This window comes from Phoxinus phoxinus (assembly GCF_949152265.1).
Source record: "Phoxinus phoxinus genome assembly, chromosome: 1".
NCBI classification, from domain to species: domain Eukaryota; kingdom Metazoa; phylum Chordata; class Actinopteri; order Cypriniformes; family Leuciscidae; genus Phoxinus; species Phoxinus phoxinus.
Genome location: NC_136876.1, coordinates 35,730,718 through 35,749,077, shown reverse-complemented (window position 1 = coordinate 35,749,077; position 18,360 = coordinate 35,730,718). Strand labels below are relative to the sequence as shown.

The 18,360-nt window shown below is 38.5% G+C and overlaps 1 protein-coding gene across 5 annotated transcripts in view; it reads right to left on the bottom strand.

Annotated features, from left to right (window-relative positions):
- Positions 1 to 2,523: 2,523 nt before the first annotated feature.
- The window catches only part of ints1 (integrator complex subunit 1), a 35,091-nt gene continuing 19,254 nt past the window's right edge, over positions 2,524 to 18,360 (bottom strand). For 3 of the 5 annotated variants that reach the window (XM_079636445.1, XM_079636448.1, XM_079636446.1), the window contains exons 36-49: positions 17,499 to 17,622; positions 16,405 to 16,535; positions 16,235 to 16,322; positions 15,240 to 15,487; positions 10,699 to 10,828; positions 10,476 to 10,609; positions 9,732 to 9,924; positions 9,377 to 9,498; positions 5,143 to 5,252; positions 4,937 to 5,053; positions 4,609 to 4,679; positions 4,425 to 4,516; positions 4,228 to 4,337; positions 2,524 to 2,851 (exon numbers count right to left, since the gene is read on the bottom strand). In XM_079636445.1, the coding sequence (XP_079492571.1) occupies positions 2,736 to 2,851; positions 4,228 to 4,337; positions 4,425 to 4,516; positions 4,609 to 4,679; positions 4,937 to 5,053; positions 5,143 to 5,252; positions 9,377 to 9,498; positions 9,732 to 9,924; positions 10,476 to 10,609; positions 10,699 to 10,828; positions 15,240 to 15,487; positions 16,235 to 16,322; positions 16,405 to 16,535; positions 17,499 to 17,622 (1,786 nt within the window). In that variant the 3' untranslated portion in view covers positions 2,524 to 2,735. The remainder of the gene's footprint in view (positions 2,852 to 4,227; positions 4,338 to 4,424; positions 4,517 to 4,608; positions 4,680 to 4,936; positions 5,054 to 5,142; positions 5,253 to 9,376; positions 9,499 to 9,731; positions 9,925 to 10,475; positions 10,610 to 10,698; positions 10,829 to 15,239; positions 15,488 to 16,234; positions 16,323 to 16,404; positions 16,536 to 17,498; positions 17,623 to 18,360) is intronic. The other 2 variants (XM_079636447.1, XM_079636449.1) reach the window with 1 other exon arrangement.

Genomic DNA, 18,360 nt, shown 5'->3' with positions numbered 1-18,360 from the left:
CCTCTGGACCTGTAGACGCCGGCCAAAATCAGTAGCCCCATGTATGCACGGAGATCTGTGGAGTCCACCCCGGTCCAGTTTCTCATTGTGCGGCGCCCGTAAAAAACAGATTGAACACAGAATCAATGTTCTGGACCCTTGCGATGGCATAGCGCGTCGGCCATGAAGTCACGCCTCTGGCAGGCTGAAGAAAGGGAGTTGTCTCCGCGTTGGTGGAAAACCACACTTCACCGTTTCTCACAATCCACCCAGACCCAGGATCTTCCGAATCCTCCTCGCCTTCAGTGGAAGCTAGAGAGGATGATGAGGGTGCCACATCCAAATAATGGTCTGCCTCTCCTGAGTCTGTGGTGTCAGAGGGAGAAGACAATACATCCTGCCGCTCGCTGGAGGGGTCAGGCTGCATGATCATCTCTAAAACTTCACTACAAGTCAAGCCCTTTCTCATGTTGCTTGCTGCTCTTCTCACCATCAAATGACCAGCAGGCTTGCATGCAAGTGTTCAAATCCACTTGCTTAGTTTTTGTTTAGTCTGCATTTCTCATTATCAAAAGGCAGCAGGTGCATAAATACACTTACTTTGTTTTTGTTTACTCCATGTAGTTCTGAGAGCTGAGGTGCATATTTTGATTTTCTCAGACGCATCAAGTTCTCTCACACACACACACACACACACACACACACACACACACACACACACACACACACACACACACACACACACACACACACACACACACACACACACACACACACACACACACACACACACACACACACACACACACACTTTATTATGCTATTATACTCCATATAACTCCATGTAAAAGCCAGAAACTAAGCTTTTTTTTGCACAGGCCTATATAAAGGGTTAATTGTGCCACCTGGTTATCAACAGTAAAAATTACAAATTTTACCTCTTCCCAACAGGGAAAACCACCAACAATCAAAAATACATGATTTTATGGTGTCATGGCTTTGCAATCAAAAAATGTGGTTATAATGGAAGTCAATGGGGCAAAAACAGCCACGAACAGTAAATGAGGGAGAAAAAGTTAAAATCTGATGCTGCACAAAAACTATCAATGCATCAAAACCAATGTTGTTTCTAATCTTTGACATGTCCAAGACTGTGATAAAAGGTAAAAAAAAATCCAGTCCACAATCACATTTTATATTGAAAATAAGTAATTTTGTGTTTTTTTCCCTCCCAAATCAGTTACATAATTTATGAATTTGGCAATTAAAGAGTTAAAATCTTGATTTTTTAAAAAACATTTAGTAGTTTTGAACAGGACTGAGGTTGATTAATAGATTTATGCAAAAAAAATGGCAAAAAAATATTTATCTGATCAATTTTTACAGCAGTTTAAAGTAGTGGCTGTTTTCAGCCACGAACATAACGAAAGGATGGAAATTTGAACAATGCACAAGGGTTAAGCATAAATACACTTCATTTTGTTCAGTTCTTCAAGACTTCGTTTTACATGTGCATCTCAAGTAAATGCATATTGATTTCAATAGTTTTAGATATTTGTATCAGAAAACACATGTATGCAACATTTAATGCCATGACCTTACAAATGTAAGACGTTGTGCTCTAATTTAAGACCCTTTTAAGGCCTTAATTTGAGTATGAGTGAATTAAGACTAAGACCTTTTTAAGACCCAGAAAGCCTGTATAAGTTAGGCAAATGTTTGTCTGTTAATACTAATAATCCTCCTGTACATGCTAAACTCTAGTGTAACTAATTTAGCTGTAAGTGTACACCGTTCTTAAGTGGGCGTGGGAGGGGGGGAACCGTCCTGTACCCTATTTGTGGAAAATACCAGGCAGAGTTAAAAACACAGAAGAGATGAAGATTCACAAATTCCACTTATATGACATGTTAAAAGCAGAGCAGAGAGCATGAAACTGAACACAGGAAGGAGCACCTTTCATCAGGCGGACTTTGCCGCGCTCGCTGAGAGCCTGTCAGTCCTCCAGCCGCCAGTGCGGGCATGTCCACCGATCGTCCTCTTCAAAACACAGATAACCCGCTTCCACAGACCCCAGTGTAACCAGACACCCGCACACTCACTCTCAGCCCGGGCTCTGAAGAGCCTGCCCTCATGCACTCTTCAGACAGGGATCTTCGGCCTGTGTGATTGAACAATTACCGCCACGGTTAATTTAGCCGTGGCTGAGATCGGCTCTCACCGACATGCCGGCGCGCTGTTCTCTCTTCTCGTCTCCATATAGATGAAATCTGTGACACTGGACAAGAACAACTTGCACTTTCATGGCAAATAGACTTTCCATCACAGCATTCACAGCATAGCTGCGATCTGTCAGGGATCAAATGTGAAGGAGGGGGGGCAAAAAGCACAGACTCACTCATTTGCAATCATGCAAAGGAGAAAGATCACAGCCTTCCCCTATTCTGCTATGAAAAGAGTTATTTTACAAACCACCAATCCTAAAGTGTTAAAAAAGAGAGAAAGAGAGAGGGAAACGAAGTAAAACAAAACTAAAAACAATTTTGGGACCATTTCTACAACTCATTGTTTTATTATTCAAAGCAGAAGACAAAACTAATTATGACAGGCTTTACTCCCAGCAGACATGAATATTACTAAAATACTTTTCATTTGAGGCTTTTCAAGACATTTGAGCGTGGAATGCTATGTATGAACAGAATCAACAGTGCATGACACTTCTGACTTAAAGTGTACTAACATGTTTAAAGTGACATCTATGTCGTTGCCTCCATGCGTAAGACCTTCATGGATTCTGCTATCATGGAACTGGTGTCAATCTGACCGTAGATGCCAACTAAAAATGCCTTATGGAGAAGAATATCAGCATGTTCTGGGAAACACAAAACAAAGATATTTCCTTAAAATTAAAGTTGAGCACTACAAACAACATCCATGGCATGCAGTCCATTATCACACATTTACCAAAATAAGTTGAGGGTTATTGGAGCAAAAATGTTGTTCCAGATGTATTGTATTGTGATGTGTTGTGTTGCATTCTGGAAAGCTTGAGATTCAATAAAAACTGTTAATCTAAAAAAAAAAATGCTTCTAAATATAAAAGAATAGCAGTCCACATCAAAACTGTAACGATAACTCCACAGGGGAACGATATCGTTGGAATCACTTTAAGAATGAGTTTTTTTTTTTTCAGCTGATGAACGATAAAAACGTTAACAGCCAATCAGAATCCTTCCTGCTTTAAAGAGCTTAAGCATTTTAAGCGGTAGACAAAACCGAAGCATGTGCTTATAATAAACATAAGTCTGTTGGAGTGGATGCTACTATAGTTACCACTACCTTTATAAGTTGTCATTCTTGGTTTGAACGTGCCTTAAAGGGATAGTTCACTTTGAAATGAAATTGTCCAAATTAATTAATAATAATGTGTCCAAAAGTCCAAATTAAAAAATTCCCCATCGTAAGTGCACATTGATGGCCTAAGACACGAAACAAGCGGTTTGTGTGATAAAACGAACAGTATTTATATCGTTTTTATCTCTTTTACACAACCACGTCCAAGTGATCTGTTTACACCGGATTTCTTCCCCGGAAACTAATCTAACCGCCTTTGATTGGACGTTGCATTTTTAAACTCAGCAGAAACGCGTGTGATTGGCTGTATGGCTCAACGTATGCCTTTGATTGACCTGAACAATGAAGCGAGTAGTGTGTCAAGATAGAAGGCAAATTGGGAATGAGTGAAAACTCAACACTCCCGGATGAGTTCGCGCGAGCTTAGGGCATCAATGTGCACTTAAGATGAGGAATTTTTTTATTTGGACTTTTCTCTGCATGCTATTAGAGACATCTCTGCATGCTTTTGGAGACCTATATACCTGCATTATATGACTGACAGACAAGAACGGTTTGACCTAAAAATATCAAAATTGAAACAAGACAAAGACACCTACATCTTGGATGCACTTCAGGTAAGCTAAAACATAACAAAATTTAATTTCAAAGTGAACTATCCCTTTAAGACTTCCCCTATAAGTGTTTTTAAATAATGTATATGTCAATAACTGAGGGGTGAGTTAAAAATTTGTCAAGGTAATCAACAACATGTGACAAATGCTGCCAATAGAGCTTAAATCGTTTTGAACCTGCAAAATTAATTTAACGAATGCAAAAAAATTCTAATTATTATAACAACAACAAAAAACAATTATAGTGGTTAATGAATAAGGTCATCATCTATTTGTGTACCTTGACAGAGCAGCACATATTCAGGCAGGTTCCTCAGGGCCGTCTGCACTACATCAAAGTTGCCGCTGCCCAGACAGTACATGAAAGTTGGCAGGAATTCAGCAGCCATACTAGAGTTAACAAAGATAATGATGAGTGTATTTGCACATGACATTTAGATTTAATATACGTAACATTCTTCCCTGCAGGCATCTCACCTGGGGATGTTCTGGATGCACCGCAGGGCTAGACTGAACGCCATGTTGCGGCACACTTCCTCAGGGGAACTCATCAACCTCTGAAGATCATTCTGATAATACATGACAAGTTGGTTGTACTTGTTAAATCTTGCTCATGTTTGTCCATTTTGCAATGTTGTGTACAATTGTGCAATGTACTTACAACAAAATACTGAATGATTTCTGGATTTCTTTTGGATTTCTCATCCACTTCAGTCAACCCGTCAAACACATCTAGAACAAAAGAAAAAAGTTTTGTATGCAAAACAATATTAGTACAATATTAGTGTAGTCCTCTCTGCACACTTTAACACATTTACTTTTAATTAAAAAAAAATATTTAAACAATTTTTTTATTTAATATATGCCACAACATTTTTCTGAAAATATGAAGAACCTGCACTGATTTACAGTGGACCTATCTACCTCAAGGGAGCACACTAAAGAACAGTATATCAGGAAGCAGTCGGAAACAGTTTTATTTCTCTCACCCTCAATTGCTTCTCCTTTGGAGATCTTCTTCAGGCATTTAGTCATGTCGGCAGCAGTCAGAGGAATGGAGGCTGAGATGTTGACCAAAGCGAGGGAGCCTGAGGACGAATCCTCTGCTGAAATACAAAGAGTGAGAGACAGGCTTCGTGAAGATCATCTCGCATGTTACTCTGTCTCCTGTGATGTGAGGTGTTGGAGTCCCTACCGTCTCTGTCCTCAGCAGCGCTCTCAGAGGAACCAGACTTCACAGGCAGAGTCAGTCCGGCGAGCAAAGATTTCAGCTGCACCAGGTCTGGATTCTCAGTGGATAGTCCCCTGAGAGAGAGAGAAAAACACAAGGGAACTCTTTAAATCAAGACAACTAAGTTACAAAAAGAAAGTAAATTTGCATTGTTTACGGTGAGCGCACAGAATATAGAGCGTGAATACTAAATTGAGTTCTCTTTCATGTCTTCTTGCGCTTAGACAAATACACACTAAATTATTCCAAAATATCCTTGTAAACACAGCATGTTTTGTCTCGAGTCAGGGGTTCTCAACTCTGGCCCTCGAGATCCACTTTCCGGCAGAGTTTAGCTCCATCCCTGATCAAACTCAACTGCCTGTAGCTTTCTAGTAATCCTGAAGAACTTGATCAGCTTGTTCAGGTGTGTTTGATTAGAGCTAAACTCTGCAGGAAAGTGGACCTTGGGGCCAAAGCTGAAAACCCCAAAAGTGAACGCAAACAGTTGAGAAAGAAAGCGCATGTGTTTCAGTATATTGGATCTGTGCACTATGTATTAAAGTGGCAGCAGCATAATAGCCCTGCTGTCGTCTGTGTCCTTAATGTTAATTAAAGAACAAAATAAATCTTGACTGAACAACTTTTTTAGCTTTATTAAGGATTCATCTATATTTTATTTATAAAAAAAGAAAACTAAGCAGTGTTATTTTACAATTGATTACACTAATTTCAATTTCTGTTCCTGAACTTTGTTCAGTCTGTTGTATTTTTGTGAAAAACATAAGCAAAATTTCCTTGCATAACTGTTCTTCAAGCCTGGGACCCCTTAAGCCTGGAACACAGCAAGCCGACGTCGACGAACTAGCGCTGATGAAAGCCGACTGTGTTGTCGCCTCGCGTCGGGTAAAAAGCTGCACTTGAACACACCGAGAGAACTACAGCCGACTGTCAGCTAGAATGCGCGTTCTGCGCCTGCGTGTAAATGTGACAACTGTCTATTTCTGCAGATTTATTCGTCTATATTCGTCATTCAAAAAAGGAAACCGGCGCTGCAGATACACCAACCGTAAACAAAGCAATGCGTGCTTACCGTTTCAATATCAATCCTGCTAAACACTTTCTTTATTCCACTCCGCTCATGTTGATATTGAAATATTCACCAAGGATCATTCAGGTAAGATGACGTAACATTAGAACAGCCTTCTATCTGTACCGTTTTGACTTTGATCGCTGTTTTGCTATTATTCACGTACACTGACTCGTTCAGTAAGCAGAACAGTCAATCAGAGTTCCCTCTTTCACCGACGGCCCGACGCCGATTTAACATGTCAAATCGGCCGAAACAAAGCCGACGAGGACCAATTTCAGCCAACGGTGTGGAACACACTGAGAAAACTTAGTCGGCCGACGCACAAAAACTGCCCGACGGCCGACCGTCGGCTTGGTGTGTTCCAGGCTTTAAAGGGTAGAACATTTTCCATAATTATAACATCATTAAAACCAAATAACTAAGTGTCCACACATATGTTTCATAAAATTCTAAATCCAACTGCCAACTTATTTGTTGGTGTTTGTCTGTGTGGTGTGAATTGGCCTTTATTGGTGCAAATGGTCCCCTGTAAAAACACTTTTTTAAAATACAGCACAACTTTATAATTGACCTTTTGGAAAATAAGTTGCACCCGAGTATGTCACATCGTTGCTGAGAGAAACATTTTGATAAATTAGGCAATATATAAGGCTATTATATTCAACATTAATGTAAAATACCAGTACTAACAAAATGTTTACAAACATTAAAAACATTTAAGTTCCCCTCACTACCCGCCCCGCTTATGTTTATGTTACCTTACATCAACCTTGTTTCAGACCAAGACGATATTAATCCGCTTTAGCTATGTTTATATTAATCTGCATCAGGTCAGTAACTATATCTATTCTTCGTATCAGATTAATAAAAGTTTAAATGTGCTCATGTGAATAGCCTTTATATAGTTTTGTTGTGTTTTTTTATGTTTGTTATGAGAATAGAAATGACTTTTTTTTCCTCACCAAAATTCTTCGACAACTTGTAAAATTCTAAAATAACATTCGGAGGGTAATAAAAACTAGCCTGGCAAGCCAGACATCAAGATGTTAGGTCTGACAACTCACTATTGGGATGGCTCAATCCGAGGGGCGGGATAAACGATTGCCTTTCAAAATCCCTCTGCACGCAATAGGATAGCACTACAACCAACCAGAGCAACGGAGAAGGTGACGTAGTCAGAGCGGCAAAGATCCGGTCCGGCAAAACTCTGAACACTTCTTACTTTTTTAAGAATGACTTAAAGGTGCTGTATGGAGTTTTCAGCGGCATCTAGCGGTGATGTTTCAGATTGCAACCAATACGTTTACAAGCGAGTGCTCGTGCGCGTGCTTTCTTTTGTTTTTTATTATTATGTGGAGTTTGTGTTGGAGTCTGTGTTGTGCTGGTCGTTTCCTAGTATTAGCAGACTCCATGTCATAAAGTTGCAGTGTCGTCGCTGTTGAGTGCAAAGTCAGTAGACGAGCCGAGAGGCGAGACGCTCGCGCGCATGCAGGTCTCAGTCACGTCACTGGATTTCGCGGCAAATCCGACCCGGAGACTTCACATAGAAATAGGAATACTTGCTTTCAGAGGTAATAGCAAAACCATTTTAGTAGAAAAACTCCATATAGCACCTTTAAGAGCCGTTCTATGCTCTTTTCTCAAAGAAAAACTTAACTCCAAGTCCTCCAGAGTCGCGGCCAAAGCCGATTCCAAAGACCACTGTTCGCCAGCAGCAGCCGCCATTCTTTGTTTTCAAGTGGCAGGGAACCGTCGCAACTCTGTCGTCATTATGTTCAGCCCGCCCGCCTAATTTTTAGGTTTTTCCAGCTCTAAAGTCAACGGAGAGTTGCTAGACTACCCTGGCTGCAGAATAATTTTTGCTGCCACTAGGGTGCGTCTAGATTTCTAGGCTAAATAAAAACTACATCAAGGCAACACTAAGATAGCATTCCATGCGCCACCTTCAGCCAGAATAATGGAAGGATGTTAGATATCTGCCAAAAATGTGTCAAATGTTCAGTGATTAGAATATAAAGCTTACAAAATGTTTATCAAATTAGCGCTAAGACCCAGAATCTACCTAGCCTAAATTTATGGTCAGGAGTCGCTACTGGTGGCATTCCTTACTATTATATAACTATTTTAAAGCCTAAACAAATTAATTTAAAGCGACACTGAAACTGGCGTTGGGCTCCTCTCTCATTCGGCATGAATCCAAATGTTTCCATATATTGGATTCCATGTATTTGGATACTAAACTGTTTTTTATTGTTATAAACAATGCTTCACTCGTGTCCCAATATCCACATAATCAGCATCCTTCATAAGCGCAAAAATAGTTTTGAAATGACACCAGTGGGACGTAAGGCGGTGGTCACGCTGACCTATGCAGCCTTCATATTACACAACACACAATTAACATTTGTGAGTCGAATAACTTTGTCTATGAATGGTTGACAGCAGTTTTAGTTCGATGAGGATACATAGGCTTTGATGTCCAGTGTGTGTGTGTGTGTGTGTGTGTGTGTGTGTGTGTGTGTGTGTGTGTGTGTGTGTGTGTCACTGGTGTGATCACTTGGATTTTTTTCCTTGCAGCAGCTGAAACAACTTGCAATATCCTGTAATTTATGGTCATACAGATCAGAGTAAATCTTTAAAGGGTCTGTTTTTGTGTTCATTCAAAATAACAACAAAACAATCAGGATGCGCTTCTGTCGTCGCAGTCTCTGTGAAAGTGAGTTTCGGTACATTTTTGTGACGCACTCCGTGTACAGCTACTTGTAGCACAAACATGGGAAATACGACTAGTATTTAAGTATATAGACTACTTTTAGCTTATTTGACGTTAAATGCATTAGGCTATATAAATCACTTTGGAATAGAAGTTGCAGCACGTTTCAGGTCTGCGGACCCCACTTTAAGGACCGTTGTTTTAGGCTGCTGATTTTTGTTCATGGCATTCAGATGCAGCTTGCAAAAAAGACAGAATAAATATATTTGATAATTCAAATTATGACTTAATTTTGTTTACCTAAAAATCAGAATCGATAATCAGAATGGGAATCGGAATAGATAAAATGCAAACAATGCCCAAACCAAATGCAAAAAAGAGTGATGTGAACCAAAAAATAAAGAAGCTCTTACTGTAGCACATCTGAGTGTTTCTGAAGGAAAGGCACAGCGGATGCTGCATCATGGGTTATGTATTTTTGTATGAACTGCACAAATTTGTTTATGATCGGCATACGGGATGATCTTCTGAAGTTCTGCAAGAAGGTAACATAAAAATGCTGAAAAAATATTCCCACAAGATTCTTTGCAATTAAGCTTGTACAGTTTCATTATGACAAACTAATATTAATTTAGCAGATAAGCAAGTTTGAGATTGCAATAGTGCCAAGAACATTTGCATATTTTTAACTTAATGGCATGTTAAATAGAAGAAGTGATAACTGTGGTGCAGCATAGTACTTTACAAGAGGAGGTCTTTATACAGTACCTGCAGTACTTTGATAAAGGACAGCAGACAGTCCTGCAGTGCCCTCTGGTGGTCAGAGAGGAAAACCAGCGGCTGCAGCAGCTCCAGGACAGCCAGAACATCACTGAAGAAGGTCAGATGGGTCTGCTGTCTGATCTCATGCAGGTTCAGATGGATGCGCCCATGCAGGAGTGCAGCGATCATGGACAGGTGTCTGAAAAACACAAACAGCTTTAGTATGTAAACCCCATTTACTTTCTTAATAAATGTCACTATTTTTATTTTACTGTCCGACGCGCGTTCATGAGAGCACCCGTGTCTTTCGTGAACACGCGAAGAAGAAATGATAAAATAAATCGTATTTTTGGCGCACAAAAAGTATTCTCGTCGCTAAGGCTGAACCACTGTAGTCACATGGAGTATTTTAACGATGTCTTTCCTACCTTTGGGGCCTTCAAAAAGTGTTAATTAAATAGCTATCAATAGAGCCCCTGAACCATCGGATTTCATCAAAAATATCCTCATTTGTGTTTCGAAGATGAACGAATGTCTTACGGGTTTGGAACGACATGAGGGTGAGCAATCAATGACAGAATTTGCATTTTTGGGTAACTATCTCTTTAAGCATGTGAAGAATATTTTTTCATCTAAATGTAATCATTTTCTTCTACATGATCAAGGGCTGTGCGAGGGAAAATAATATTAATCAATTATATAATACTTTTCAAATGTTTAAACTGAACAGAAAATTGTTGCATAGTAAACCTGAGTAGAAGCACCGGGTGAGATACGGCCAGTTTCCTGCAGGCCAGATTGGCATCAGACACACGGTTCTCAGCTGATTTGGAGTCTCCTGTGTCAGCTAGCAGAGTGATGAGACGATGCACGAGAATATCCAGCTGAAGGTGCACATATAAACACAGAAAATAAACAGAGTATTAGTCTTTCAGCTGCTGTTAACAGGTAACTCATGGCATGAGGCGGTTACCTTGCAGGTGCTGCCATCTGCTGCCCCCTCGGCGCTCAGGGTGGCCTTTGGTAGGCGGATGTGTTGGATGACCTCTGGGAAGTGCAGGTAGATCTGCAGCAGCAGCGTCTGACACCTCTTACTCATTATACTGGAAATATCACACATATGAAAACAATAAATAAGAAGCAAAAAAAGCAGATGGTTCCAGGAAAGGCTCCATGAGTAATGTCAAGTACATAGAAGGGTACTTAACACATGACCATTTTTTTTTTTCAACATCAAGAGTTTAGGTTCAAAATTACATTAATGTGTAAGGTCCTGTGACTGGCTACTATTTCTTTTCAGTTTTTCAATTTTTTTATCACTTTTGCCTTTACAAGTTCACTTTAAATGGTCCTGTGGTGAATGAATTGAATTTTTAAAACTCAATATGAAGACATACTTTTTTTATGCATGAAACTATACAATTATAATTAAATTATAGATGAATTATAATTTAAATAATAAAAAAACACCATTAATTAAGCAATACTAATTAGAATGGATATTTTATTCAAATATTCTTAAAATAGACATATTATAATACAAATAATAATAATAATATGAATTTTTGACTAACATCTATTATAGTTAATTAATAAATAAGCAAAATACAATTGAAAATACTTTTAGATTAATGGATGCATGTCACACAGCAGGAAAACTTTCTAAATTAATTATGACATAATACTCACTTTATGTATTTTATATTGAATACTAATTATTATTATTATTGACAACTATGTATTAAATACAGAAGTATAATAAATATGAATTATTTATTTTATACAAATACGGTTTATGATACAGAGAAAAGCATGTCACACAGCATGACAGCTTTCCAAAAGTATTTCATGTCAACCATAAAGAAACCATGAAGTCATAATTGCTTCATGCATTATATTGATGATATAATAACTATAATGTATTAATAATAACTGCATTGAGAATGATGTCTTAAATAAATAAGAATTATAATATTACACATTTTGGGCCATTTTAACAATTATTATAATTACAAATTTAAAATAAGCAAAATACTGTGTAAAAAAAAAAAAAATCCGCTTTTTTGGACAACGAGAGAGATTAACATGGTCTAACTAGAAAAAGCAGCCAGTATCAATAACAGACTTTATTACCAACAGAAGAACAAACTCATAACTGCTTGTCCAATCAAGCAAAGGCCTTCTTACCGACAACTTTGTTGCTTAATTGTGGTTTATGCCTGCTAATCCGCTGTTGTGCTCAGAAGCAACAGATACGGAGAATGCCAAACAAACACGAGCGTTTATCCCTCCAAACACACGCTTTACATGCCAGTATTACTCGAGCCTATTCTCGACCAGAAGACAGCTTAGCTAGACTTAAAAATATCGTGTTTCTGGGGGTAATTTTTTGTCTGACCTTGTCCAAAGTTTTCTCCCCCTCATTAAGGGGGTTTAATAACCAAAGGCAAATTCATGAAAGGAAGGGGGGTCTGCCACCACAAAGAGCCCCGGTCTGATCTCTCTGACAGCCCCAGTCTGAGCTGCGACTCACAACAGAAGCCAAAGGAAGAGCTGGAGCCTTAATCCTCACGCATTCATTATACTACACTGAGCTCTCTCGAAGATCACAGCGCTGAACGACTTCAGCTGCCTCTCATTTCACACCACAAGAACTAATTACAGCTCTTCCCGCTTTTGTGCCTGATGTTGCGCATTTCTGCTGTAAGTAAAGCAACGGCACAGTATCGCGCACATCTATCAGCCTCTTTAATGGGGTTTTTAAAGAAGTTGTTCAGTGCTTTGCGATGGTGGTGAGTGTGGCCGAGTGTTTGGTAACACGGTACAAACCCTGACCTCTGTCTGACACTGTTGTCCTTGCTGGCTTTTACATCCACTTTTTCATAGATCATTGGGAACAATGTCAGAGTAGAAGGCAGCAAGTTTTCTTACAGGATAAAGTGGTTTACAAGGCTTGAGTCATGCATCCTTCACAAAGATGGATCTGCTTGATTCTGATCTTCTGTGATGAGTCTAGTTTTCAGCTTTGCCCAAAATCTGGTCCTCTAATGGTTAGACAGAGACCTGGAGAGGCCTACAACCCACAGTGTCTTGCACCCACTGTGAAATTTGATCTGGGGGTTCTTTAGTAAGGCTGGAATCAAGCAGATCCTTCTATATGAAGTACACATGGTTAACCTGGGAAGAAAAACTGCTTCCTTCTGGTCAGACAATGTTCCTCAATTCGAAGGACTGGTTATTCTCACAGGACAATGCTTCATGTGACCAACTGATAGGGAGCATGCCAAGACGCATGAAAGCTGTGATTGGCAATCAGGCTTATTCCACCAAATATTGATATCTTGAACTCTTCTGAAGATAAAACTTTAGTATTGTGTAGTTTAAAAATGTCTAAAATTGTTTGTTTTTTTTGCATTATTTGAGGTCTGAAAACATGTTTTTTTTCACCAGTTGTCATTTTCTGCAAATAAATGCTCTACATGAGAATGTTTTTTACTTTAAATTTGGAAGAAATTATGATTTTACTCAAACACATAGTAAATCCTGATTTTGCAGTGGTCTTTTATTTTTTTCCAACGCTGTGTATGTACTGTATGTGTGAGCGCCACAATGCAGCAGCGCATTAGTTTAGAACAGCGATCAAAGGCATAGCTCACCCAAAAGTATTAATTGTGTCATTATTTACTCACCCTCAAGTTGTTCCAAACCTGTAAGAGTTTATTTCTTCTGTTGAACTCAAACGAAGATATTTTGAAGAATGTTGGTAACCAGACAGTTGATTGACTCCCATACTATTCTTTTTTTCCTACTATGGAAGTCAATGGCTTCTGTCAACTGTCTGGTTCCCAAAATTCTTCAAAATATCTTCTTTTGAGTTCAACAGAAGAAAGAAAAACTCATACAGGTTTGGAACAACTTGAGGGTGAGTAAATGATGACACAATTCATATTATTGGGTGAACTATCCCTTTAACTTACGTGTACAAATTTAGCGGTTTAAAACGTGCATTCACCCAATCAATTTTGAGCATCCAAATGGTATAATAAAACATATCTTGTGGAGCTCTTGGGAGTATGCATTTATTTGCCATTTTAACTGTTGGAAACGGAGTGTGAAAAGTGTACTTTAAATATTTCTTATCCTGTTGTGCCCTCTACAGGCCATGCAGGATCAGCGGCTAGTCCTCGTCAAGCTTAAAGTTTCATGGCAGAGCATTAGGGCTGTCAATCTTCCTCTATAATACTATTCGAATTCCATTCCTTATTTTATTTAATATTCGAATAATATTCGAATATTAAATGCACAAATTCATCCTATTATTAATATTTACGACACTACACAGGCTTATGGATCGTCAATGCCACTATAGCATTTGGTTGTTGTTACACGGTCTGTCCACTAGAGGGACAACTAACATTACAATAAACATTTAGAAACGGGTGATCGCGTTTTTTTATTAACAATAAAACAGCGGAACAAAATGAATGACTTTAATTTGGCAACTTTAATGGACATTTTTCCACTGATCAGTTGTCTGATGTTGTGTCAGAGTTTCACAACTCTGTCAGTGATTGTTGCGCAGCTAGGAACCGTGTACCATTGGCTCAGGCTCGTGAATAAAATCTTTAGATCCAGACCCCTGTGTGATGTTGATCGGTCTCATATCTTTACAGATAAACCGTGTCAGTTTGTCTGTCATCGCCTTTTGGCAGACAGCTGGTAAGCCCCGTGATGAAGAGAGAGGCAGAAAATAAGTAATTCTTGCCTGTTTTAGCAGCGGTTCCTTGGACAGATCGCCTAGCTTGTCAGGGTGTAGCGTTGTCAGATGTGCACTAATGGTGCGTTCACACCGGGCGCAAATAGCGCGTCAGGCGCGAGTGATTTCAATGTTAAGTCAATGCAAAGACACGTTCTTGACGCACGAATGGACACAAAGTGGTCAAGCGTATAACTAGACGCGGCAGGCGCGAATTTGACGCGCTATTTGCGTCCGGTGTGAACGCACAAGGTTGCAAGTTGAGGAGTGATATTTCATTCAGATTTTGCATATTCTGCAAATTGCCACTTCTTTATTTGTGATTTTCCCATTTATGGTTTGAAATCCAAACACCTTCCACACATCGCTTCTCAAATTGTCAGGAGTGGTGATCTCCGTTTCCGTGGAGACAATGCTCGCCGCCATTATTGACAGTATTGTTATGACGATGCAGCGTGGATAAGGCGCACAATTGTGTTACGATTCAAAAACTGTATTTTTTATCAGACGAAACAAAAGCATTTCATTTTCACATGCGTGTGTAAAGCCAAATTGGCGAGAAAGGCAAGATAGCATATAATAAAATAATAATAAAAACATAAAAAAGCAATATTCGAATAGTAACTTCAGCATTCGAATAGTATTGATTTTTTAAATATTCGAATTATATTCGAATTTCGGAATTCGTTCCAACAGCCCTACAGAGCATTAAAGTCAAATAGCCAGTGCAACTCCTAATACAGACTCGAAGGATGTACCTGTCTCCCCACTTCTTAACACAGCTGATGAGGTACTCAGAGACTTTCTTTACATTGTCCAGGTCTGAGTGGAGACAACTGTGCAGGAGGGGCAAGCGGGACTGGAGAAGAGAGCAGGAGACCTGGTCCAGAGCGCTCTTAGAGGTGGCCGAGTCACGACAGCTCAGCTCTGACTCAGACAGGATGAGGTCCACCAGACTTATGAGCTCCTCAGAGCACAGCTTCAACACAAACTGCTCGGTGCGCTTCTGCAGAGAAACAAAACACCACCTTACACACTCAGAGTCAATAAAAACTGCTCAAAATAATATACAATCTGTAGCCAAACATTACAGTTTTAGACCACTACAAATTGAGCTTTGGACTGGTTAACAATATAAATAGGTAGCATATTTTGATGATTATGGCTTACAGCTTATGAAAACTCCAAATTCAAAATTAAAATATTGTGAAAAGTTTTCATAAGCTGTAAGCCATACTCATCAAAATTATAACAAATAAAAGCATTAAATATCTCACTTTGCATGTAATGAGTCTGTATAATATATTAGTTTCACCTTTTAAGTTGAATTACTGAAATAAATTAACTTTTGCACGATATTTGAATTTTTCGAGTTTCACCAGTAGTTTGACATGGCCATTGTCTACTCTCCTGCTGGTCCTTAAAATAAAACTGTTGATGCTACTGTACATTTAAGAATGTAAAAATTACCTTTTTATTAATTCATTTCTTTAAAAAAAAAAAAATCCCATGACATGAGTAGTGTATGCTTATTTCTAGAGATTGCATTCCCAAAAGAAACTTCTAGCAGTTAAAATAATTTAAAGTCGAGCATCACCAGGTAAATTACATTCCCAGCTGTTTCAAAACTGTGTGAAACCTATCCCTGTTATGGTTTGGTGAAGTGAAAAACAGCAGTCTTGCCAAGCTGCTGAATAGATGTTGATATGTAAATCTATTCACAATTGCGATGTAATATTAACTGTGATCAAACCTGAGGAGTTTTCTGATCTCGCCCCTGCCAGATGCGGGGAATGTGACTGCAGGCCCACAGGAAGTCCAGAGCTGAGGTTGGGTCCAGTCTGGAGATCAGATGAAACACAGTTACACACGCAGGAGGTGCGAGAACAAAAAGAGCGGAGCGTGTTTGACAGAGCCGCTCACCTCTGCTCTCTGGGTTTGTTGAGCAGAGAGCTGATGCACTGATGTAAGGTGCTCCAGTTGGACTGGTGTGTAAGGAGGGCCAACAGATACGGCCTGTAGGAGGGGGCCACACTCACACCGCTACTTTTAACCTGGGACAGACAATGAGAAAGTCACACTCATCTCATATAAAAAAGCAATAAATCACAACAGCAACCGTCCACTGTTTCAGTTTGCTTGAATCCAGAAGTATTTCTCCCATTCATTTTCTCTGTATGCGTTTCACATTCCATTAAGCCATGAGCAAAACAAAACATTTGTTTTAAAGCGAAATATCTCAATATTTGAAAAAAAGACAAGACTTATGTTAATGTACTTCAGTTATGAGCAGTGTTGGGGGAATTTACTTTTAAAAGAAATGCATTACAATATTGCGTTACTCCCGAAAAATGTGAATAACTACGTTTCTTGGTTACTTTTCAATGAAAGTAATGTGTTGTGTTAATTTTTCTCACCTGGCTAAGGCTAGCTCTCTTCCAGCAGGCCAACAATTTAGACAATATAACATATACCTTCATTTTCTTTTAAAAACACATTTAGAATATTATTATATATAATTAGAATAAATATTATTGAAAGAGTTACTTTTGTACTTTTTGTCTATTCCTGCGCACACGACTACATTATGGAGAAGAGAGAATTTTAATTTAGTAGTTTTAAACATGTTTAAGCTAATTAAATAAAACGAAAAGTACTGTGCAATTGTGCTCAAACATAAATATTAATATGTACATTTATAAAGTAATGCATTATTTTAATCAAAAGTAATCTGATTACATAAAGTACATTACTTGTAATGCGTTACCCCCAACACTGCTGATGAGTGAATGAATAAATTACTTGTGTCATAAAACATTGAAACCATTTATGTAATTGAACAAGCCTGTATTTCATATTTAAGAAAAAAAGAGGAATATTAGCTGTACGCTTGCTTCTTATTTTTTTTATCTCTCTAACAGAGAGGAAGACGTTTACGTGCCATATTCACCCTCACATGTGCATATTTAAATCTGTAGCCACACTCACATGATCAGTTTAGAGAGAAACTATTTTACCTTGTTTTGAGCAAAAAGCAGCTTCTGCTGAAGATCCGAGCACACAGAGGTCACCTCTGGGTCGAGCAACTCCAGCCAGTCCACCAACAGCCCTGAACACGAGCCAGGCTTCTTTGACTCAGTCCTGCCAGGGAGGACACACACAGCCGTCATCAACCCAGAAAATACACAGTATTACACAGTTTCTGGCAAATAAATAATACACTAATTAAGACAGTGATTCACAACCACTGGCATGTATACTGAATGTATACTACCCCTTAAAAGTTTGCAGTTGGTAAGATATTTTTTTGAATGTTTTGTCTCACATTATGCTCACCAAGAATGCATTTATTTGATAAAAAAAAAAAAAAAAAAATAATATTATTAAAATATTATTACAAAAATAACTTTTCTATTTGAATATATTTTAAAATGTAATTTATTCCTGTGATGTCAAAGCTGAATTTTCAGCATCATTACTCCAGCCTTGAGTGTCACATGATCCTTCAGAAATCATTCTAATATGATGATTTGATGCTCAAGAAACATTTCTTATTATTATCAATGTTGAAAACAGTTGTGCTGCTTTATATTTTTGTGGCAACCCTGATACACTGCCATATAAAAGTTTGGGTTAAGTAAGATTTAAGTAAGTACATTTATGCTTTATAGATTTCAATTTCACATAAATGCTGTTCTTTTGAACTTTAAGAATGTGTCACTGTTTCCACAAAAATATTAAGCAGCAAAAACAGTTTTCAACATTGATAATAATAAAAAGATGAATATTTGAGCACTAATAATAATTGATCATTATTGAGCACCAAATCAGCCTATTAGAATAGAATAGAGATTTTAAAATAGAAAATATCTCTTTTAA